General features: G+C 49.0%; 1 protein-coding gene across 1 annotated transcript in view; it reads right to left on the bottom strand.

Annotated features, from left to right (window-relative positions):
- ENPP7 (ectonucleotide pyrophosphatase/phosphodiesterase 7) overlaps positions 1 to 24394 on the bottom strand; it is a 43095-nt gene that overhangs the window by 16821 nt on the left and 1880 nt on the right. Inside the window, exons 2-4 of the mRNA XM_040244322.1 lie at positions 23213 to 23358; positions 21463 to 22089; positions 20579 to 20818 (exon numbers count right to left, since the gene is read on the bottom strand). Of these exons, the coding sequence (XP_040100256.1) occupies positions 20579 to 20818; positions 21463 to 22089; positions 23213 to 23358 (1013 nt within the window). The remainder of the gene's footprint in view (positions 1 to 20578; positions 20819 to 21462; positions 22090 to 23212; positions 23359 to 24394) is intronic.

The raw sequence follows: 24394 nt of genomic DNA, 5'->3' as shown, positions 1-24394 counted from the left end.
GGGATCACGAAGAGTCGGACGTGACTTAGTGACCGAACACCACCACCACCACCCAGATATTCATGAGCTCTTCTTTCAGCTTTACTGTATGTTTGAAAAATGAAATAAACGGATGGTGGTGGTTTAGTCGCTAAGTCGTGTCTGACTCTTGGGACCCCATGGACTGTAGCCTGCCACACTCCTCTGTCCATGGGATTCTCCAGGTGAGAATACTGGAGTGGGTTGCCATTTCCTTCTCCTTGGATGTTATTATCCATGCTTTATTCCTTATAGAAATAAAAGAGATACACACTACTGTGTATAAAATAAACAAGGACTTATTGTATAGCACAGGGAACTATATTCAGTATCTTGTAATAACTTATAATGGAAAAGAATCTGAAAAAGAAAGTATATATGTATATTTATGGATAACTTAATCACTTTGCTGTATACCTGAAACATTGTAAATCAAGTATACTTCAATTTAAAAAATAGAAATAAAAAGGAGATCCCAAGAGAAAAAATGCACAGAGACATAAAAAGGCAATTTGCAGAAAAGAAATTAAGATGGTAAATACTTGGAAAGAGGACCCCATCCGAGGAATAATCAAGTAAACGCAAATTAAAGTATTTATTACAGTATCTATTTTCACCCATCAGGTTGTCAACAATTTAAAAAATTGATACTGCAGAAGCATTTAACAACTAATGGTGAAGACGTAGAGATATAAACCTGCTCAAGAGTGGGTCAACTTCATGTGGGCAGCCTTGGCCATCACCAGAGACCCCGAAAGGAGGGGAGGAAACTTTGTTCCAGCAGCCTCATTTGAAAAACCAACACATTTTTCCTGATTATAAAAGTAAAATATATTCCACAGAAAATATATGAACACCGGACTTCCCTGGTGGTTCAGTGGCTAGGGCTCCTTGGCCTCAATGCAGGGAGCCTGGGTTCAATCCTTGGTCAGGGAACTAGATCCAACATGCTGCAACTAAGACCCGATGCAGCCAAATAAATAAATAAACCCACTGAATAAATGTTAAAGTTTTAAAAAATACACGCATAGTTAGATAGGATAAAGATCACCCAGGAAAGGGCAACGTTTAGTTCAGTTCAGTCGCTCAGTCGTGTCCGACTCTTTGCGACCCCATGAATCGCAGCACACCGGGCCTCCCTGTCTATCTCCAACTCCCGGAGTTCACTCAGATTCACGTGATGCCATCCAGCCATCTCATCCTCTGTCATCCCCTTCTCCTACTGCCCCCAATCCCTCCCAGCATCAAAATCTTTTCCAGTGAGTCAACTCTTCGCATGAGGTGGCCAAAGTACTGGAGTTTCAGCTTTAGCATCATTCCTTCCAAAGAAATCCCAGGGCTGATCTCCTTCAGAATGGACTGGTTGGATCTCCTTGCAGTCCAAGGGACTCTCAAGAGTCTTCTCCAACACCACAGTTCAAAAGCACCAATTCTTCGGCACTTAGCCTTCTTCACAGTCCAACTCTCACATCCATACATGACTACTGGAAAAACCATAGCCTTCTTAAATGGTTGTTTTTCTTTACTTTGTACATAGATGATACATGGCTTATGATCTTTAGCCTGTCTTCACTTAATGTTATACCATGAGCGTTTCTCCATAAAAACAGAGTTCTTTGCAAACATAACTACATCACTGCACAGTTATTGTCATTATTGATCACTTCCATGCTAGGGACCGTGACAACACTTTACAGAAGTGAGCTTTTTTAATCCTTGTCTCACACTAGTCCAAGAAGCAGGTATTAATAAAATAATTATTCCCACTTTAGCAATTTTAAATTTCCTGTTCTGGCTTGTAGCCCCTTCCTGCATCTTCCGGGTTAGCCTTGGAGCATTGTCTGCTGCTTCCGCTGACCTCTGCTTCCCCCATCACATCTCCTCCTCTGACTCCCACACTCCTGCCGTCTTCTTCCACTTCTAAGAACCTCTGTGATCACACGGGCCCATCGGATAACTGGGACCATCTCCCATCTCAAGGCCCTTAACTTTATCTCATCTGCCCAATCACTTTTGCCTTGTAAGGCAGTGTATTCACAGCCTAGGGCTTTCAGATGTGGACATCTCTGGGGGCCATTATTCTACCCACCTCACTTGCCCATATGACATGATGTAACTGATTGAGGCCAGGCTCCTCTTTGCTGACACCCTGTGATCTATTGGATCTCTGCATATTGTTGGCTGGTTAGATTATTTCCAGTTATTTTAACATTGAATAAATAATGCTGTGACAAGCATCCCTGAATAGAAAACATTTTGTAATTTGAATTATTTCTGTATAGTATGTTTTTTGGAGGGAATCTTAGGATCAAAGGGTACAATCATTTCTGTTGTTCTTGATACTGAGTGCTTTCCGAAAGGTTGGCCACTGCCTACCACCAATAGCACCGTATCAGAGAATTCTAGCTCACACTTTTGTCTTAGAGCCGGAACAGCAAAAAGTGAATCCAGCTGGCACAAGTGCCCGGGCAGGGGACTTTTGCTTAGGGTTGGGGCTGAAAATTTCTGCTCTCAAGTGGAACCTGGCCCATAGATCTCCTTTATTTTGCTCGCACACTTTAAAAAATATATACATAATTCACCAAGATAAAATTCACCATTTTAAAGTGTTCACATTTTTAGTCTATTCATAAGGCTCTACAATCAGTTTAGAGCACTCCCACCATTCCCAAAAGAAACTCTGAGTCCATCAGCAATCAATCTCCCTTCTCCTCTCCTCCCCAGCCCCTGGCAACCACCAGTCTACCTTCTCTCTATGGAGTTGCCTATTCTAGAATTTCATATAGTTGGAATCATACAGCATGTTGCCTTTTGTGTCTAGCTTCTTTCACTTGAGCGTTGTGTTTTCAAGGTTCATGTTTCGTGTGTATGTGTCACTGTTTCACCTCTGCTTGTGGCTGTGAAGGTGGCTTTATTTGAAAAACTGGGTCTTTGAAAAAAGATATGATTAAATCAAAGATCTTGAGATGAGATCACCCTGGATTTCACCTGGGACCTAAATCCTATGTCGAGTGTCTTTATATGAGAGGAAGGAGAGGGAGATTTGAGGCACAGACACAGAGAGAAGGCTGTATGCTGGCAATGTAGAGACTGGAGTGATGAGTCTACAAGCCAAGGATCGCTAGTAAACCCAGAAGCTGGACAAGGCAAGGATGGGCTCTCTCTTTCAGCCTCCAGTGAAAAAACGACCTGCCAACCTTGGTTTCAGACTGCTGGCATCCAGAGCAATAGGTTTTTGCTGTCTTAAGCCCTCCAGATTGTGGTAGTTTGTTAACAGCAATCCTAGGAAACTAACACGGCTTGTGTGAGAGCCTTTTAGTGCTAAACCCAGGAGAATCCGGCACAGAGAAGTGTCAATCTGACACTGGAAATACCCGTCATGTGTCTAATTTTTTAAAACTTAAAAATAATCTTGCCATTTAAAAAAGAATGTTGATTTAGATGTTTTTGGCCGTGCTGGGTCTTTGTTTGCTGTGCGGGATTTTTCTCTGGTTGCCGAGAGTGGGGGCTACTCTCTAGTTGTGGTGTGTGGGTTCTCATCGTGGTGGCCTCTCCTGTTGTGGAGCACAGGCTCCAGGGTGCGTGGGCTTCAGTGGCTGTGGCTCCTGGGATCCAGAACACAGGCCCATTAGTTGTGGCGCCCGGGCCCAGTTGCCCCGCAGCACGTGGGAGCCTCCCAGACCAGGGATCGAGTTCATGTCTCCTGTTTCTGTCAGGTGGATTCTTTACCAGGGAGCCACCAGGGAAGCCCTAACATTTTTTAAAATTTATTTTTTACTATGATGGATTCTTTCTTTGTTTTTATTTATTTATTGGCCACACCACATAGCATGTGGGATCTTAGTTCCTCAACCAGGGATTGAACCCATGTCCCCAGCAGTGGAACCTGCGTCCCCTGCCTTGGAAAGCAACTGGACCACCAGGGAAGTCCTCCCACCATGTTTTTTTAAACTCAAGTCAAAACACATGAGACAGCTGTGGCTCAGATGACATGTTGAGCTTCTCTTACTTAGATCGGGACCGGTCACTCTTCTACATCTCAGCTCCTCCTTCTGTCTGTCTCTCTGGTGTCCAGCTTTTGGTAGCATAAGTTGGCCATGGCTTCCAGGGAGTAGGAATGGGCAGGGGGAGCCTGTGGTCCCCTCAGCGCTCTACATGTCTTTGGGAGTATGCAATCCCACCGCATCTCAGCTTCCCTCCTTTGAAAAACGGAGATGTTTCTGGCCTGGGTTATAGAGATGATCGGGCTTCCAGCTGAAAGATGCAGCGGATGACAAAGTGCCAAGTGGTCCTCACCTTCCCGGGGCTTGTTTCTGAGCGGAGAGACACTGGTGGTTTCACTTAGGAATGAAACAGCCAAACATCTGGTGGCAGCCGGAGCCCAGAAGCCCTGTACTGGGAAGAGAGCTGAGCTTCCTTTTTCCTATTTCCTCCTGGATCAGGTCAGCAGACCCACTGATTATCTAACCAGTGAGACAGCCTAAGAGAAAGGAAGAGCTCTACACTTCCCACCACCCAGACCCGATTTTCCTGATTGTCCACACAGGTGCCCAGGGAGCTCTCTCAGGCCCCTCTGGGACTGACTTTGCAGCTGTAAAGAACAGCCAGGAAAATCATTTTGATCTTAAGACAGCTGGGGTCTCTCCTGGATTCATCCTGAGCTCTCCTGTCCTTCCAACTGTAGTGGATCCCCAGAAACCTCCTCCGACGTTCTGGAAGCCTCCCAGGAACCCCCCACAGCTGTTTTCCTCTGTCTCCAGCAATGCAGAGTTGTGTGACTGAGGCCTGCCCCTGGACAAGGCCTCTGGAAGAGCACAAGCAAGAATTCCTTTTGATCTCACAATTTCTCAAGTGCAAGTATTTAGAAATGACTCTCGCCCTGAAGCTGGTGGCCAAGGGCCAGGAGGGCAGGCTAGATGGAGGAGTGGGGCAGGCTGGGGAGCGGTGCAGATTCCTCCAAGGCCAGGCACAGAAGAGGGAACCAGTTTGCACGTCGGGGGATGGGGAGGTGCAGGAGGCAGAGGCTGGAGGGGCTCTACTCACTCAAGAGTCTGGTCTTCCATTTTCCTTTCATACTCTATTGTCCGTATACAGAAAAGTAATAAATGCTCACTCTAAAGGAGGTATTTCTATTTTGTGTCTTTAATATATACTTGAGATGTTAAAATGTGTTTTTATATATTTTCTATATATATGTGCAAGTAATACATGCTCATGGTAAAACTATATTTATGGCTTGTCTTTTTGAGTATTTTTAATATATTGTGGTTTTTGTGCGTGGAAAGTAGCATATGCTACTAGTATGAGCTAGACTAGCAAAAATAACTTGTAAAATTGAGATATAACTTATATATCCTAAAGAGTACAGATCTTAAATTGCTCAGTATATCTTCACATTATGTATGTATCTATGTAATTATCACTGTGGCAAAGGCTCCCTTGGACCCCTCCAAAGAGGTCACCTCTATTCCAACTTCTAACACCATAGATTAAAAAAAAAAAATTACTTATTTGGGCTGCTGTTCGCAGCATGAACTTAGTTCATTAGGGATCGAACTTGTGCCCCCTGAAGTAGAAGCTCAGAGTCTTTTAACTACTGGACCACCAGGGATTCCTTGTCTGGCTTATTTCACTCAGCACTAGCCTGCAAGGTTCAGATAGTGAAAGTTGCCCAGTCATGTCTGACTCTTTGTGACCCAGGCCAGAATACTGGAGTGAGTATCGGTCCCCTTCTCCAGGGTATCTTCCCAGCCTGGGGATGGAACCCAGGTCTCCCGCATTGCAGGCGGATTCTTTACCAGCTGAGCCACAAGGGAAGCCCTACATTTTTATAGATGAAGCCAAATTGGCCTTCCAGAAACTTTCACCAATGTGCACCAACATTAGGTGAGAATGCTTTAATTTAACTTTAAATTAGACGCCCCCTCCCACCCCGTGCTACCCGCCAATGGCATCTCACTTTGCTCTGTGTTGCTTTAGTTGTGAAGCTAAGTACCTTCTCTGGGATTCATTGACCATTGATACACTTGCGAAAATTCTTTTCTTCACTTATTTTTGATTGTGTTGGGTCTTCATTGCTGTGCAGGCTTTTCTCTAGTTGCAGTGGCGGGGGGGGACTGCTCTCTAGTTTGTGAAGGCTTCTCATTGTGGTGGCTTTTCTTGTTGCAGAGCACGGGCTCCGGAGCGTGCGGGCTCAGTGGTTGTGGCTCCTGGGCTCTAGAGCACAGGCTTAGTTGCAGTGCACTGGCTCAGTTACCCCATGGCATCTGGGCTCTTCCTGTACCAGGGATTGAGCCTGTGTCTCCTGCATTGGCAGGTGAATTCTTTACCACTGAACCACTATGGAAGCCCGATATACTTCTTTTTTGAGGATTGTCTAAATATTTTATTAAAATCCTTTCTGTCATTCATCTTTTTAAAATTATATTTGTAAACACTGTTTGTATATTGCAGAAAGACCTTGTATTTGAAAGGCATGGAAAGGAAATAATTTTATATCTATAGCAAAACAGAGGAGGTTCTACTGATGTTAGTTTTTTCTTTTTGCTGCTCGGACTATGGATCAAACCTGTGCCCCATGCTGTGGAAGCGCAGAGACCTAACCGTTGGACCACCAGAGAATTCCCTCTGGGGTTAGTTTTGAAACTCAGCTGTCCAACCACACTCTTCTTTTGCTTGTATATTATACCTTGATCACACAGTATCAAAACGAGGCATTTAAGTTTGATTTTGGTAAGTGCTTTGGAATAAAATAAACCCAGAACTGGGAGGCACCATCACTTCTCCATTTTGACAGCATGCTTTCCTTCTGAGCCTACAATGGGCCTCAGAATCCTTCCTAACACAAAGCTTCATGTAGCCCGTGGTGACTTGAGTTGGCATGAGTTGAAACCTCTGTGCTTCCACGATGGAATGACTCCTGGAATTTACCTGAATGTAGTGATGCCCAGTAGAAGTGAGATGTAGGAGCTATCGGGGTTTGTACTGGTTTCATCAGGCTGAGGGCAGGATGATAGAGCTCCAGGCTGGGGCTGCAGGGATTCTGCCCAGAAGATCTTGCATGGCCATAGTTGGTTCTCACTGAACAGCTGATGACATGTTGGTGATGAGGTCGTGTCTGGATTTTGTAGGTGAGGAGAGAGAGAAGGGGAGATTGGTGGCCCAGGGGGTTTTAAGATAAATGTAAAGGATCCAGTTTTGGAACAAGAGGTGCTTTGACTGCGTTTGTCTTTGTTCATGCTTGTTGCTCCCGCAGGTGAGTTCCCAGAACTGGAGGGAAGGAAGCCTGAATGGCAGTGGGGGACAGCTCCTACTTCCCTTCTCCAAAGTCTTTGCTGTCCTTGTTCTAGGCTGGGCTGGCCGGGTCTCAAGTGTCAATAGTGGAGTTTTTAAGTGTCTTGTGTTTCAGGCTGGAGATCTTGGGAAAGAAAATGTATTTGGGCATTTTGCCTATTCCTTTTCCTGCACAGAGAAGCCTCCCCCATCTGCCTCCAGGTGGCTTTGCAATTTAAACTTGAAAATGCTGAAGCCTTTTCCCACAGCCACTTTGGGATGACTTCGTTACTTTCCACATCCTCCCAATTAGTTCTCTGGCTTCGTGTATCCCTCAACATCCTTTCTCATTCCACTGCGAAATGAAATGTTTTTATGCAATCTGAGGGAAATGTTTTAACATCCATATCACCACAGGTAGCCTGTCTGGGCTTCTTCATGGAGCTAAGTGGATGGTGTTAGGTACCTTGAACGTGCCTCCTTACCAACCCACCCCTCTGTATATGCGTGCACGTGTGCACATGTGTACAGGCTCACACAATTCTCTGTATACACAACCCTTTTGTATCATGTATACTACAGACATTGCACTGAAAAACCAAAACATCAAATAACATATGTTAAACCTACTTGGAGATAGGTGGTAACTGGGTGCCAGGGACCACCTGGCAATCAGGGTTGCTGCTGTCAAGGAAATTTGCTCAGTTTCTGGACTGGCAGTCAGTGGGCTGCATTTGGCACCCACATATAATGGGTGCATGTGAGCTTCATTGGTTAGTCATGTCTGACTCTTTGGAACCCCGTAGATTGTACCCTGCCAGGCTCCTCTGTGCCTGGCATTCTCCAGGCAAGAATACTGGAGTGGGTTACCATTCCCTTCTCCAGGGTATCTTACAGACCCAGGGATTGAACCAGGGTCTCCCGCTTTGCAGTCTGATACTTTACCATCTGAGCCCCCAGAGGAAGCCCATACTGGTAGTATGAAACCTTTAACTTTACTACTTGTCCTGTGATGTGTGGCCCATGCTTTGTCCAAGCTGGGTCTTTTCAAAAATTTAAAAAGTTTAGTAAGATGAACATAACATGAAATTTACCCTTTGAACCATTTTCCCCCTTTTAACCATTTCTAAGTGGACAATTCCGTGGCATTAAGTACATTCACATCATTATGTGACCATCACCACCATCCATCTCTGGAATGCTTTCATCTTCCCAAACTGAAACGGTACCCATTAAACACTAATTCCCCATCCTTCTCTCCCAGCCCCTGGCACCCACCATCTACTGTGATCTTACTCCTGCAGGTCTCTCAAAGGAGCAAAATCAGAATATTTGTCCTTCTGTGACTGGCTGATTTCACTGAGCATCATGTCCTCAGGGTTCATCCACGTTGTAGTAGGTGTCAGCATTTCCTTCCTTTTTAGGGATTAATAATATTCCACTGTATGGACAGATCACATTGTGTTTATCCGTTCATCCATCGAGGGACACTTGGCTTGCCTCTACCTCTTGACTTTAGAGATAGTGCCGCTGTGATCATGGGGGTACAAATTGCAAACAGGACTTTTTAATATGTGGAATTAATTGTCAACATTTAATAATTGGGAAATTTCACCCCCAGAATATCTGCTGTCCAGTTCCTTGTGAAAAACAAGGCGATCTGGCCATACTGGCCTGCTGTCCTGAGTGTCAGGCACTGTAGAGGAGGTGGGAACAACTCTTGATCCTGGGATGATATCATCCAGACACTGAGACCAGAGGTTGACTGCTCTATGTTATTGGGCTTATGCTGTTGTTTTTCTCATAGTCGAGTTACGAAGAAAGCAAAATATTTCCATTACTTGTGTCTCTATCAAAAGTGGAAAATAAAAAGCAGCTGGAGAGGTCTCCGTGTTCTGGGGAAAGAGGACTATTCTTACTTATTGAACATACAGATGGGGTAGATCTGTAGGCAAAGAGCCCAGAGGATTCGTTTCGTGTTATGAAATAAGCTAGCCCCTTCACCCATTCCAGGTCCCTGCTGGGCATGCCAGCTGACCTCCGGCTGGGGTTTTAGGAGTGCTGGTTAAAACCAGCTGGTTTTAGGAGTGTATAGCTCTGTCCCTATTAATGGGTTGGTAATCCCTCTGGACGACCATACCAGTCACTTCCAAGGCAAAGTTATTAGATGTATAAAGTAAGCAGGTCGAAAGACGTGTTCTAAGTCCTAACCCTCAGTACAGCTGAACGTGAGCTTTAATGGAAAAAGAGTGTTTGCAGATGTGATTAAGGATCTGGCAAGGAGAGGAGGTCATCCTAGATGAACCGAGTGGGACCGAAGTCTGATGACAAGTGTCCTTATAAGAGACAAAAGAGGAGAGATGCGGACGGAAGGGAAGGTCACATGATGATGGAGGCAGAGACTGGAGTGAGTGGTCACAAGCCAAAAAATGCTGGCAGCAGGAGCCGGAAGAGGCAAAGGAGCCGTCTGCCCCAGAGACTTCAGAGGCAGCCCTGCCGACACCTGGATGTCAGACGTTTGGCCTCTAGAATTGTGAGAGAATAAATGTGGGTTGTTTGAAGCCATCCAGTTTGCTATGCTTTGTTACAGCCACCATGGAAAACCCAGGTAGCTGGATTGTCTCTGTGGATAAAAGGAAGCTTACTGGTCAGTAACTTCAAGATATAGTTGAAGGACTTCCCTGGTAGTCCAGTGGCTAAGACTCCATAGTCCAATGCAGGGGGCCCAGGTTCGATCCCTAGTCAGGGAACTAGATCTCATTGCTGCAACTAAGAGTTCAAATGCTGCAACTAAAGCTAGTGGGAAGCTGCTATATAACACAGGGAACCCAGCAGGTGTTTTGTGATGACCTAGAGGGGTGGAATGGGAGTGGGGAGAGAGGCTAAAGAGGGAGAGGAAATATATATATATAATTATGACTGATTTGAGTTGTTGTAGGGCAGAAACCAACACAATATTGTAAAGCACTTAACCTCCAATTTAAAAAATTAGATTTTGCATGCCACAACGAAGATTGAAGATCCCGCCGCACCTAAGACCCAGAGCAGCCAAATCAATAAAGCAATTAATTAATTTAAAAAGATTCAGTTGAAGATACAAAATACAGAAATGTTTTTGGCTTCACACTGGCCTTTGTGGTCAGAATAGCAGGAGAGCCTGGGTATGGTTGGTCTATGTAACTTGCACTCCCTAAAGTGCCAAAACCACAGAGAACTCCATTTTAAAAAGAAGAAATTGGGCATGTAGATGTGATGATTTGCCCAGGGTCTCATACATAACTAGTGGCAAAACTCGAGCAGAGCAGAACCAAAGAAAAAGTGAAAGGTGGGCGATGACTGACGCTTCTCATCCGGGCGAGTGGTGGCAGGACCCTCGCTCTGTGTTTTATCTTAAAAAGCAAGTATTAGGCCCAAATATTAAAAGCATCCCTCTGCTGTTAGAACTTGTGGCTCCTTAGAAAGGATGAACATCCTTCCCTGTGCTTGTTTACCGGTGCTTTAAATTTCTTTGCAGAATTTATTTACCCACGTTTCATAGGAGAAAAACAAACCTCTTTTGAAAATGACGTAAACAGAAAACGTCAGTTGTCTAATAAAGTCTGAAGAGTAGTCATAGTAAGAAATGAATGACCAGAGCCTTTCCCAGACAGATGCTCCCATAGGGGAGGATGGAGGGATGAGCGTACTGGAAAGACGTGGCGTCCTTCCTATTGCCTGCGCTGGATGTTTATAAATTATGTGCTGCTGCCCCTGACCTGTTTCTTTAGCTGAAGTTTCCGTGTAAAACATTGGATTTCCAGAGGGGTTTTCTCTGTGGTGTGGTTTGTTCAAAAAGGTTGGCTCTTGTATTTGTTCTCCAGAATAACTTTCTCCCCAGGAACTGCCGGTGAAAAGAACCACTTCCCCAATTAATTCCAGATGTGGAATACATCAACCTGCATCTTTTCAAAATATGCACAAGCTTTTAAAAAACTCAGTTAACTTTTGTTGTTGTTGTTGCGCTGGATCTTCATTGCTGCACACCAGCTTTCTCTAGCTGTGGCGAGTGGGGGCTATGCTTCACCGCGGCTTCTCATTGTGGTGGCTTCTCTTGTCGAGCACAGGCTCTAGGCACACAGGCTTCGGGAGTTGCAGCACGTGGGCTCTAAAGCGCGGAGTTCCCTGCATTGGCAGGCGGATTCTTATCTGCTGTACCACCAGGGAAGACCAAGCTGGATTTTTTTATTAAGACGGTGGGGGTATTTAAATTGTACTCTGCTTAAAAAAATATAAGCAATCTGATGATGGCTTGAATCTGATGATTGAAAAACGTCGTTTTCCATGTTGAATCACCAGGTATCAATTCACCTGGGGGGATTTGGCTGACACCCTACAGCTGGAACCCAGAACAGCAGGAATTCCCAGGGGCTCCTTGGAGCACCCTTATGCACTGTCCCTGCGCTTCTTTCACAGGGGAACCAGAGCTCCAGCCAGGTTCTGGTGGGAGTTGGGTAGACTTCTTCAGAGTGGGGACACCCCAAGCTGTTCTTCCTGGCTCCCCCGTGGGTGCCTACAGCAGCACTGATTAGCCAAGCAGGACACTGGGACAGTGGGAAGCCAGCTAGGCAAACTGGATCCTCTGTTTAGACTTCATGGCCTGGAATATGAACAGTGTGCAGGCTCTGTGCTTTTTTTTCTTTTTTGGTGGAGCCCCAGAATCATTTTGTTTCCCAAAATACATCTAACATAAAGCATATCATTTTAACTACCTTAAGTGTATAAATCAGTGACAGTTAATGCATTCACAGTGTTGTGTATCCATCACCACTGTTTAGTCCCAAAACATTTTCATCACCCCAAGAGGGAACTTGCACTCAGGATACAGTCACCCTCCCCATTTCTCCTTCCCCTCAGTCCCTGGCAACCACAAACGCCTTTCTGCCTCCAAGGATGTGCCTCTTCTGGACGTTTCATATAAATGGAATCAGGTAGCACGCGGCCTTTTGTGTCTGGCTTCTTTTACTTAGCATGTTTCCAAGGCTCACCTGTGTTGCCACGCGTGTCAGAGCCTCACTCCTTCGTGTGGCTCAATACTATTTCACTGTAAGGCTACATCGAATTTCATTTATGTTCTTCTGTTGATGGCTATGTGAGCTGTTTCCACCTTTTGAAGACTGTCAAGAATGCTGCTCTGAACATTTGTGTACAAGTGTTTGTTCGAACATTTGTTTTCAATTCTTTGGGTGTATGTACCCAGGAGTGGAATTGCTTTGGTAATTCTGTATTTAACTTCTTGAAGACCCAGTAAACTTCCACAGTGGCTGCACCGTTTTGCATTCCTACCAGCAATATATGAGGGTTCCAACTTTTCCACATCCTTACTAACATTTCTTATTTTCTTTTCTTTCTTTTTTTTAAATTACAGTCATCCTACGGGGAGAAGTGGTGTCTCGGTGTTGTTTTGATTTGAATTCTATGATGTTGGTGATGTTGAGTGTCTCTCCTTGTGCTTCCCAGTCATTTGCCGAGGCTCCCTTGCACTTTACCAACACTGTGCAACAGCAGACAAATCTGTCCAGAAGGGAGTTGAACTGGGTGAATGGCCTTTAAGCTACTTTGTCCACGTAACTCCTGACAGAACTTGGAAAAGTCATGCCTCTGTGGTACCTTTTTATTAGGTTGATATCTGTTCTTCATCATGAGGTTTGTTAAGGTTGCAAAGGGTGTGATTTCCTGGGGTATTGTCAATTTTGACTCAAAAATAAACGGTTCCTCACTCTAGAGAAGCAGAACCTGACATTTTGTCTTGTTTCCAAGATCATTGAGCAGGTCATGATCCTCTGCCAAAAACAAACCAACCCAGAAAGCAACTTCGCACCTTAAGGTAAAAATCATAGTATCCAAATGATCACATCTTGCCTATTTCTTGTGAACCTCGACTCTATTCGATAACAACAAGATTTTTAGCCCTGACCTTTGCTCTTCTTGTCATGTGTCCTGACATTTAGAATTAGCAATATCACATGAGAAAGCAGTTGTTGGCCCACTCAGGACATGTAAATTTGGTGACTTTGGTTTTCTTGTGATTTTTTTCCCCCTTTTCAATACTTGATGGCTCTTTGGATTTGGTGAGCCGGTACTTCTGAAGTCTGCCTTTTCTTTACTCTTTGCAAGAAAACTTTCTTTTTCTAAATGCATCTGCCGCTGGATTCCTTGGGCGATTCTTTTAAATATATCAAATGAAATGTAATTTAGGTACAGTGTGGCGTCATGATACCAAAGATGTGGGCAAATTCTCCTTGATTCTTTTCTCCTCCACTTTTCACTTCTTCCACTGAATTTTATTTTAATAAAAGCATTTTTTATGTTTGACAGTAACTCAAGCATAGGTCTCTGCAACAAAAACACGTCCATAATTTAAATTTAAAATATTTTATTTCCTGTGACTCTAAGACTCTCAGTATTAAAAATTACTCTGGGTTGAGTGATTTATACAATTAATCAACTCCTCAAACCAACCAAAATATATTAAAATTGTGGTATATATTTATGATATACATATAAAAATTAGTTGCTGGACTGCATCTCTTAATGAGATGAACGGGGCTGTATGTTTTCAAATGGTTCATGTGCTGTTGGATGAATATTATTTATTATCTCAGATGTGGTTCAGAATCAAGTCCATCCCTGTTTTTCATTTTTATTGGTCTAGACCATGAGAAAACTTGTTCATATAAAATTTATACATGGTAATGGGATAGTTTTGTTTTTGAACTTCTTGGAGATTTAAGCCAAAAGTCACAGTGATTTATCATCAAAAACATAACAAAACAAAAATGACCAGATTAAATTCTCCTCCTGATGCTAAAGACTCCCGGCCTTAGCGACTTGCTGTCTTGGCAGTGGGGTTACGCGAGTGGTCTGGGTCTCTCTCCTGCAGGGAGATTCACCACCTTCCTTTGCCTTGTGGGATGGAAGGAAGGACAACCTCCGGAGGTGTGATGGGGTGAGGAGGCGGCGTCCCTGTACTGGTGGTTGGGCGGGGGTGGGGCCCAGGCTCAGCCTCTGGCAAGCTCTCCCTGGAAACGCGCCCCCGGGCGGCCAGACCCAGACAGCCTCAGACCCGCCCGCTGCGCTTTGGCCATTAGGAGATGCCGGGGCCAGGGCGCTCCGGGCGGGATAAAGAGTAGTGGGGTCCGGGGTCGCCGCGCAGACCGTCCCACCTGGGGTGCGCGACCCAGGGTGCTGCTCTGCCCATGAAGTGATCCTTCAAGGTCGAACTGCAGAAAGAGTCAAGGAACCCACTGCCCACCGATCACAAAGGGGAGGGGCGCACCAGCTTGCTGCGCGTGCGCGGGCAAGGGTGCTACCCGGCCGCGGGCTGTACATGTGGATGGCGTGGGTAGGGGGCGCCTGTTCGGAGCGCGTATCCTCTGATGTCCGGGTCCCAAGCGAGTGTGGGGTGTGTGTGTGCGCGCGCGCACGTTTGTATGTTGTACGTGTATTTGTGCGTATGTGGCTGGGATGTGGAGTAAGATGGTGTTTTGTATGAGGTGCATGCAGTGTGCTCAACACGTATGGAGTGCGTCTGCGTGTGTGTGGCGTGTTTTGTGTGTATGTGGGGTGTGTGTAGAGGGTGGGATATGTTACATGCGACGTGCGGGTGAGGTGAGTGTGGAGCGTCGCAGTTGCTTGTGATAGTGTACAGCGAGCATTTGCAGCGCTCCGGGTTCGCTTCCCATCTGGTTTGGGCTGCGCTCCCGGCTTGGGGCTCAGCGGACCTCTGCCTGCCGCGCGCAGGACCACCAGCTCGGGCTGGACCGAGTGCGGCAGGTAACCATGGAAACAGATGCTCCCGCGGCGGAGGTGGGCGGGTGGTGGGTGGGGGAGGCATCTGATGAAGGGCCCAGGCTGGATACTGGACACGCCGCCTCCTCGGTTGCCTGGGGGACCCGGGGTCCTCACTCGGGCGCTCGGCAGGCCTGGGGCGGGGCCCGAAGGATTCCTGCTGTCTCACCTCCCAGCAAGGAAGCCCTTGCTGCTTCCAGGTGTGAAGGCGCAGCAAGTCTTTGGCGCCTCGGATCATGCTCAGGGAAGACGAACCCCCGCGTTCTAAAGGTGGCCGGGAGCCTCACAGGCAGTTATCGGGTTTTATGACCCGCAGGTGCTCTTGTTGGGTCCCAGGACAAATGAAAAACCTGGGAAGGGCTGAAGGGAGGCCCGGTGTTTGGCACAGGCTTCTCTTCAGTGGAGAGGGGAGCAGCTCACAGGTTCTGGAAAGCAGACTTCACTCCCATCCAGTAGAGCCTTTGTGGGAAAAGACTGGCCAGGCCTACTAGCCTTGATACACCTGTACTCCCCTCCCACCTCTGTTCAGAGCCAGCCGGTGGGCGATGCCACCTCAGTTCTTATCCTGTGTAACGGGAGGAGGTTGGTCTAGGTCACTTTTCCTTCATTCATTCATAACCTTTATCTAGTGCAAAGATGCTCAAGTGTAGCGCCAGGGCCAGCAGCATCAGAATCTAGTGAGAAATGTAAATTCTCAGGCCGCTTCCAGACCTACCAATGTGAGAAGCACTGATCCCGGTGACCCTTGTGCTAAACGCGGGGCTGCATGATCCCTCCCATCATGGGATTCTAAAACAAACCTAGCGGGAAAAGTTCTAGCTCTTTTTTCTGAACATCCTGTGTTTTGCTTGGGGATCCATCTAAAACTAGATGAAGCATAAATACTTCTTGGCCACATCCCCAAGGCTGGTCTGAGGAGTGCGGCTACTTCAGAGAAGGAGGAGTAGAAGAAGTTGGAGTAACAGGAGGTTCGGAATTTCAACTTCAGAAGCGGCTTGAGAAAGACTTCAAGGGGTGTTGAGGAGCCCAAGAGCGCCGCCTCCTGGTGAGAGCGTGCAGGACTGACTCTAAAGAATGGGGCTTCTTGACAAAGGGGGCTTTCAGTGTCCCAATCATACACCCAGCCAGGCATGAACTACCCGGTCATTACTCGGGAACGTTTCATCCATTACTGCCAGCAGCTGGACTGGCCAAATTCAACAAAGGCTCTGAGAAAACAGGAAGTTGTGCGTGGCTGATATGTAAGAGAGTCCCCAGTCATGCCCATGTGGCTCGAGAATGCAGTGCATGGCTTTGTTTCAGCTGGGGTTTTCTCCAGACCTTTTTAGTCAGGCTAAAGTAAAATGAACTTTGTACAGAGAACTGCAACATTAGTTTTCCGTGGAGTCCTGATTTCCTCTGATAGGTACTGAGAAGGGTGCAGGGCCTGGTGGAAATCCAGTGTACTTTTGTGGAGGGGTCGGGGGGCAGTCTTTGGACACTGGCCTTGGGGAGGCTGAGTGCTGCCCTCCAGAAGCGTCCTGGGCTGGCCACGCTGTGGGAAGGGAGGGGAGGCGGGAGGGGCGTGGACAACCAGAGTGGTTATCCTGACTCTGGAAAACCTCCTTTATTATTTTTGTTTTGTTGTGTCTACCAGTCAGCATTTTTCCTTAAATCAACTCACTCTTTTTCACTTAAGTTACTTTTAAAAGGAAAAAACTTAGAAAATAACAGACACAAATGGAAAATCAGTAGCATTCACCCAAGCTGAAGGTGATCATAAAAACAAATATAAGGCAAATAACAGGGTTGTAACACTCCACCCTGACATGGTTGCCCACCAGAGTTCTGAGCCTGGGTCTTCTCTCTGTGCTAGAGGGAGGTGTTTAAGATTTATTATCAGCAAGCAGCAACTTTCTGTTAGAGAAACAAGAAGGTTTGGAGATGAAAAGGAAGGCAGTGTGACTTTCTCACTCTGTGATACCCTCTTTATATAACTCCTAAAACGTAACACATGGGCCTTCTGTGGGCCACACCCTGTTTTAAAGAGTTTGCAAATACTAATTTCATCATTGAGACCACCTCATTAGACAAGTGCTGCTATTGGTTCTGATTTTACAGATGAGGAAACTGAGGCCCAGAGGTGAGAACCTGTCCAGGGCTGCAGAATGTTGAGTTAGTGAGTGTCAGAGTTCAGGAGCTGTTTGAACCCGTCATCTGCTCAGGGTGGTGTCCCCCACCCCCCAGCCCACCCCCAGCTGCATAGATGGGAATCAGCCCACTGCTCACAGCCTGTCTCAGCTCCCATGTTCCTGATGCAAGAAGTTTATTCAGTGTTAGTCAACTGCCGGGACATTTTTGGGGTGCTCTGGGGATGACAGACATCTGTGGTAGCAGAATACTTAATGTGGGCCAGGGCAGATTATTTTTGTCTCTTTTCTCTCTCTTTTCCTTTTCTGTTTGAAAAAGCCGATCGAGAGTGATTCTTAGAATATCTGTTGGCTCATCCCTAGAAAGTAGGCTAGCGTGACCATGGTCGTTGTGGGCTATTGGTGAAAGGTTGGGTGTCTCTTGGAGATGGGGGTCATGGCGGTTACGCTGGCATCTCTGAGCGCTCACTGCTCCATGCACAGGGATGCGAAGGGATGCCCCACCCACCGGTTCCCTCCAGCCTGATTTGGGCCTGTCCAGATTCGGAAGCTGGTGTGGGCAGTCAGGAGGGCCTGGGTATCCCAGTAGGGCTGCACATGGTGGGGGTGGGGTAGTCCTTCCAGGACAACTATGGGATGCAGGGCCAGGGAGACGCAGGGCCTTTCCGGTCAGGCAGGACTCCAGCCCCAGGCTGGTGGTTAGGCAGCTTTGGAGGGCAGGTTGGGATGGATCCTGCAGACGGAGATGGGGCTCAAACTGCAGGTAGAAGCAAGAGGTGCGGGCAAGGGAGAAGAGGGATTCATAGACAAGGAATCGGCAGATCCTGACAAACCCGTCCTTCAAAGAATGTGTCTCATTGTTACAGCTGGATTTATATGCAAGAGCTGAATTGGACAACTTTAGCATCTCCCATAGTAGGGTTTTCATTATCCCCAAGGCTACTATCTAAGAACCACCTGCCTCGGTGCTTCGTCCTGGGGTAACCTCAGAGACGTGGACACCTCCTTATTATCCCATTTTTCCAGATGAGGAAACTGAGTCTGGGGGAGGTGAACTACTCCCCTTAGGCCATGGGGACAAACTGGAGCAGTACTTGGTCTGACTCCAAAGGCCATGCTCTTGAAAGCTGTTGTGAGTGCACAGTCCCTGAAGTGGCTCAGTACTGACCGAGTCCAAGGCACTGGACATTGGCCCCCTGCCCCTGGCCTGGCCACCCAGGTCCGCTCTGAGACCAGTCAATGCTCACCTTTTCTTGAAACTTCTCCAAGGTTATGTCTTATGTGTAGACTTCCATCACACACACCCCCCTCCCCTTCCCCACAATTGCATTCTACCATTTGCAGCATTTTTTTCTTTAGTTAAGCAATGTGGCATAGAGTTCTGGTTTCCTATCAGTTCTCATCCCCTCTTTGCTTTCTAATGGGGAGTCCACCCTTTACCAGCTTTTGCTGGCAGTCCAACCAGGGCCCGTTCCCAACAAGAATGGGTAGGTTCCCTGTGTTTGTCAGCCTCCTAAGAAAATAGGAGTTTATTATACCCTGGATCCAAGTGGGAAGGCTGTAAGAAACCAGCAGGCTTTAGAATAAAAAGTTGCACCCACATTGGTCACTGTGTTTTGGTAACAGCCAGTGGGGTCCTTTATTCCCATCCGTGCTTTCTGCCTGGCGGTGTACTCCTGGTGGGCTGGGTGCAGGACTCCTGGTCAGCTCAGATGGAGATGGCCCCTGCGCCGGAGGTATATGGACTCAGGGCTGGGGGCTCCAGGGCAGAGCCTCCTCATCGCCCACTGGAGCTGGAGTTTGGGGTCTGAGTGATTGAGGCTTCAGTCCTATTGCAACCACCAGCAGGCCTGCTGCACCTTCCCAAGTGGGCACTCGGGTACCCCCCTCCCCATCACCGTTTACTCAGTGACCCCTCCCCCAGCCATGCCCCCCTCCCTGTCCGCTGCTGTCATGGAGCTGGTTCTGCTGTAAGAGGAGGGGAGGAGGCCGAAAGGGGGGTTGAAGGAGAGGGAGGGGGAGGGAAGGTTTGGGGGCATCTTGGGAGTCTGGGGGCCGTGGGCCAGTGAGCGAGATTATGCCCCCAGGGATGATCTAAACCTGGGCAGGGGTCAGATTGCCAGCATCATCATAGCCAAGCCTGGGCTGGGGCTGTGGGGACACGGAGGCATGTAGGCCTGGTCCCATGTCTTCTGAGGAGAGAGGCCCATCCATATCCAGTAGATCATCACAGCAGGAGTAGGCTCAGACCCTGTTTGCCGCTTCTGGAGGCTTCCTGGAAGAGGTGGGCCTGGAAGGACAGGTGTGTGTTGGGTTGGGAAGAAGGGATGGGGCAGGGGGAGGTGGAGGAGATGGAGCAGGTGGAGGAGATGAAGCAGACAGGCCTGGAGGCAGGGAGTAGAGGGAATTTGGGTGGGGACAGACAGTGCCTGGGGCACCCGTGTCAAGCGGAGACTGAGGAGCGCCCCTGTGGGAATTCCTGACCCTCAGCTGGACCTAGGAGGGCACAGGGTGGGTGCAGGTAGGGGCCCAGGGGTGCAGAATGACTCCAGCTTCCTCACAGCTCCACCTCCTGGGTCTCTGACCTTGCGCAGGGGGTGTTATGCGACCTCAACCAGGAGAGTTGCAGCCACCAGCAGTCCCGTCACCAAGGGAGGCCAGCCACTTGGCAGGAGGGCAGACCCTAAGGAAAATCAAAGGATTGGTGAACGAGAGAAATGAGAGCATGTCCCTCACCCTGACTCTTTAATGGCAGGCGAAGTGTCCCCAGGCCACCCCCACAAGCTCCCTGGTTTCATCACACACTACCCCGCACCCACCCCCTCCCCCCGCCTTGTTCACTTGCTCCAGCTGCACTGACCTCCTGGCTTGTGTTCTGTGTGACCCCTCACAGCCCCTGCCCAGTGAGGCCTGCCCATCCCTAGGCAGGTGCCCCCAAGAGCTGCCACCGTGCCAGCGCCTGGGTGACCTTTGCTCCTGAGATGGGTCAGGGTTGGGGCAAGGATGTGTGTTGGGGAGGCTGACAGAGGAAGACTCCAGGAAGGAGTCCTCACGTGGCCATGCAGCCTGGAGGTGGCCTGTGCAGTGGGCAAACTGCCAGCTCCTCTGGCCCTCAGCCTCCCCAGGTTAAACTAGGCTGCTCACGCCCACCGGCTCTCCTGCATATGCAGCCGAGGTGCACAAAGTGCGGCGCCAGGTGCCATGGGGATGTCAGGGACTCCAGATGTTCCCAGGAGCCAGGGACAGGAAGGAGCAGGTGACACCAACTGGCTGGTGGGGCACCCTGGTTGTGGCTCTGCAGGCCCCCATCCCCTGCAGCTGCCTGGAGGCACACCTGAGGGGGTCGTGGTGGTCTCCTGGAGAATAGGCAGTAGGGTGCTGAGGAGCCCATCGTTGGCCTCTGGCACGATGCCCAGCAGTTTGCACATGAGCTCGTACACGTGGATGCTCTCAAAGGGCTCCACCTCCAGGCCCTTCTTAAAGCTGGGGCCCACGGCCCGGAAGATGGTCTTCATGTCCATGACCTCATTGTTGAAGCCGTGCTCCCCGTTGTTGAACTGCACGTTCACTCTCTGCCAGGAGGGAGGGTCCTGAGTGAGTTTGTGCTGACCCTCCCAGCCCTCCCCACCCTCTCCAGGAGCACCACCTGCTGGGCCCTGGGTTGCAGAGGACCGCTGGAGGGAGTTCGAATGCCGGGGTGGGGGGGTGGGAAAGATTCTGAGCCTCTGTGTCTCTGAATTCTCAGCCGCAAAGATCAGTGGCCCAAAGAAGGAGCCTCAGCGAAGACCCAGAGACATGAATGGAGACCCGCGTAAACGGGGTGGAGCTTCAGCCAGGGACACACCCTGGGCTTCTTTCCATGGCTGGGTGCCCACACTTCAGTACTTCTTCCCTAGAATCCTGCCCCTGCTCTGCATATTGCTTCCCTCTCAGCCTCCCTGAGCTCTCTCACCTCTTCTGTGTCACTTTTACAGTTAGCCTTCCCACTTTACCCTATACACGCATGTGCACACACAAACACACGTATGCATGCACACCCATGCACACAGGTATGCAATGCATGTACACACCCCAATTCCTGTCGCATGGTGTGGGTGTGTCCCTTTGGAGGCTGACACGCCTCAAGTTGGGGTCTGACTAGAAACAGGGGAGTACTTTCTACAGAACCGGAGAGAGACTCAGCAGGGCAGAGACGTGCCTGTACCCTGGAACTCACCCCGTGGATGACGTAACCTGGGTCACTGAACATAAGCAGAGGGGTGACCCGGGAGTGATTGGCGTAGTGGAGGGATTTGGGGAAGAACTCCTTCTTGTAGACGTGGAGTCTGGGGTGGGCGTCCTTGAGGGCCGCGTACACCTTCTCCAGCATTCCTTCCTTGGGGAGCAGCATCCCGTTTGGTCCGTAGTCTAGGAGCTCGAACTCAATGTCCTTGAAGCTGAAGTTGGAGAACTTGTGGAACTCCACCAGGTCGCTGGCCGTCTTGTTGACGGTGGTCATGCCGTGGTCGGACACGATGAGCAGGTCAAGGCTGCTCTCCAGGCCGCTCTTCCTGATGCTGTCCCGGAGGTAGCCCACGGTCCTGTCCACCTGCATCACTATCTCCTTCCTCTCCTGGGACTCGGGGCCGTACCTGTGGCCTGTGGAGTCCGGCTCTCCGAAGTAGAGGGTGACCAGGTCCAGGCCCTCGTCCGTGAACCACTTCATCACCGTGTCGATGTTGGCCCTCCACTCCGCCTCGTCCTTGTAGTTGTGTAGGATGCCTTGCTTCCGGCTCAGCGTCACGGCCTCGCCTTGGTAGGTGACATTCCCGCCGGGGTAGAAGAAGGAACCGGTCTTCAGGCCCTGTGCGGGGAAGGTGGAATTAGGGCCGTGGGCCTCCCCCCACTTGTCCCCTGCTGAAACATCTGCCCAGACCGCCTGCCCCCAGACTGCACGCTCACCCATCCCTGCTCCTGCCTGCAGCCACGGGCCTTCGTATTTTCTGAAAGACCTTTCATAGCTCTTATCTTCTGTTATTAGGGCTGATACTGATTTTATAGAGGCCAGTGGACTCAGCACTAATCAGATAGTGGATATAAAAGTGTCCCCAGATATGCTGTGTCCTCATCATCACCGTGGCCGTAGGTCAGGGCGCCGCTCTGTGAGCTCTCCCGTACGACCTGCAGCCCGGCCTCTCCTGCCATGCATCCATCAGCCCCTCTATTGCCTGCCCTTCTAACCTTCAACCTGGCCATCCGTCTGTCTTTCCATAAACCAATTGCTGTTTTGTTTACAGATCCATCTGTCCTTGCTGCCATCTGTCCACTGCCTCAGGTCATCATATCCACCTTGAGATGTCAGTTCTCGGCTACGCTTTCTGCAAGCAAGCCTGGTGTCTGGTAGCTCCTTCTGAAGTGAGGGGACTCAGATGTGAGTTGGATGCCCTGCCTGTGAAGTTTATTCTGGGCTCACCTTGAAATCATCCATTTGAGTTTGTTGTCAGGAAGCCCAGAGCATTGCAAGAGGCTGGGGTTCTGGGCTTTTCACTGGGATGACCCACCTCTTACTCTTATCTTTCACCCTTTAGAATTCGACTGCCAGGCCCTGAGAGGGGATCCAGGATGAAGCTATTTCATTGTTCCCTGCCTGTTAGTGGAGTGACATTATTTTCCCTGTGGCCCCCTTCTCACCAGTGCCGAAGCCCAGTTTGGATGCAACAATCCCTCTGGGTCCCAGGGAGGACAGGGCTGCCTGTGCAGACATTGGTGGGTCCTCATGGGCACCTGGTTCCATCTCCCATGGGGCCCCACCCAGCACCTCTCCCAAGCTGGGAGCACTCAACTCCCGGGTCCCGCCGTGGACGTCCCGTGGGCATGCCATGGACACGGCCTGGACGTCCCGTGGGCATGCCATGGACACGGCCTGCTCGGCCAGGTCCCCCTCCCGCCTCCTCCGTCTGTCCAAGTGGGCGTGGGTGCAGCATTACCTGCCTCTGGGCAGTGATCCAGATGGGTAAGCTGCCGTTGTCCCACCATCTCTGGATGCCCAGTGTGGTGTGGTAGGGCCACTTCAGCTTGCTGCTTGTGTTGTAGAACATGTTGTGAACCACCCCATGGTTCTCGACGTATTTGCCTGTGGGATGGCAGAGGGGGGTGGTGGAAGGGAGGGCACAGCCAGGGAAGGGGGCGGGGAAGCACACGTGGCCCTGGGAACCGGGCTGGGCCACCACAGCCACGTACACCGGCCCAGAGATTCTGCTTCCACTTAGAGCAGTTTATCCTGCTGCTGAACTCTTACAAAGGCGTAAATGCACACGTTCCGGGATATCGTTTGCAGCCTCGTTGGTTTTAGCAAAAGATTGGGAACAACCTGGCTGGCTATCTGGAGAGAACTAATTAAATCAATTATGGCCCAACCATGAAATAGAATCTCAGGCAGGAAGATAAATGAACCAAGAGAAAGTGTCTTTTTTAACTTATTTTTTTCAGGATTTCCCTGGTGGTCCAATAGTTAAGATTCCACCTCGCAATTCAGGGTACGTGGGTTTGATCCCTGGTCAGGGAACTAAGATCCCACATGCCGCAGGGCCGCTAAGCCCATGCACCGCAGCTCCTGAGCCCTCGAGCCACAGCTAGGGAATCTGCGTTCTGCGACGAGAGATCCCACATGACGCAACAAAGACCCGGTGTATGACAACTAAGACCTGACACAGCCAAATAAATAAATAAATAAACTTTAAAAAAACCACCAAACCCCAAAAAGCACTGTTGGAAGCCTTGTGCACTGTTGGTAGGAATGTGAAACGGTGCAGCTGCTATGAAAAGCAGTGTGGTGTTTCCTCAAAAATTAAACAAAAATTATTTCATGGCAATGCCCAGTGTTCTTGCCTGGAAAATCCCAGGGACGGGGGAGCCTGGTGGGCTGTCGTCTCTGGGGTCGCACAGAGTCGGACACGACTGAAGCGACTTAGCAGCAGCAGTAGCCTCCATGTGAGTTCAGAAAGTAAAAGAAGAGGGGTGTTGAAGAGTCCACCTCCTTCCTTTGTGTTCCCCATTGTCATGTGGTAAGTAAGGAGGTGATATGCAAAAGGGAGCACCAGGGGCCTCTGCTTGCGTGTGGAAGGGGCCTTGGTCATGAAAATGCTGGTGTGAGAATAAGCTGTCTGTAT

The sequence above is a fragment of the Oryx dammah genome, unplaced genomic scaffold, assembly GCF_014754425.2.
Source record: "Oryx dammah isolate SB20612 unplaced genomic scaffold, SCBI_Odam_1.1 HiC_scaffold_8, whole genome shotgun sequence".
Taxonomy (NCBI): Eukaryota; Metazoa; Chordata; class Mammalia; order Artiodactyla; family Bovidae; genus Oryx; species Oryx dammah.
The sequence above is the reverse complement of the archived record's forward strand: the minus strand, read 5'-3'. Positions and strand labels throughout refer to the sequence as shown.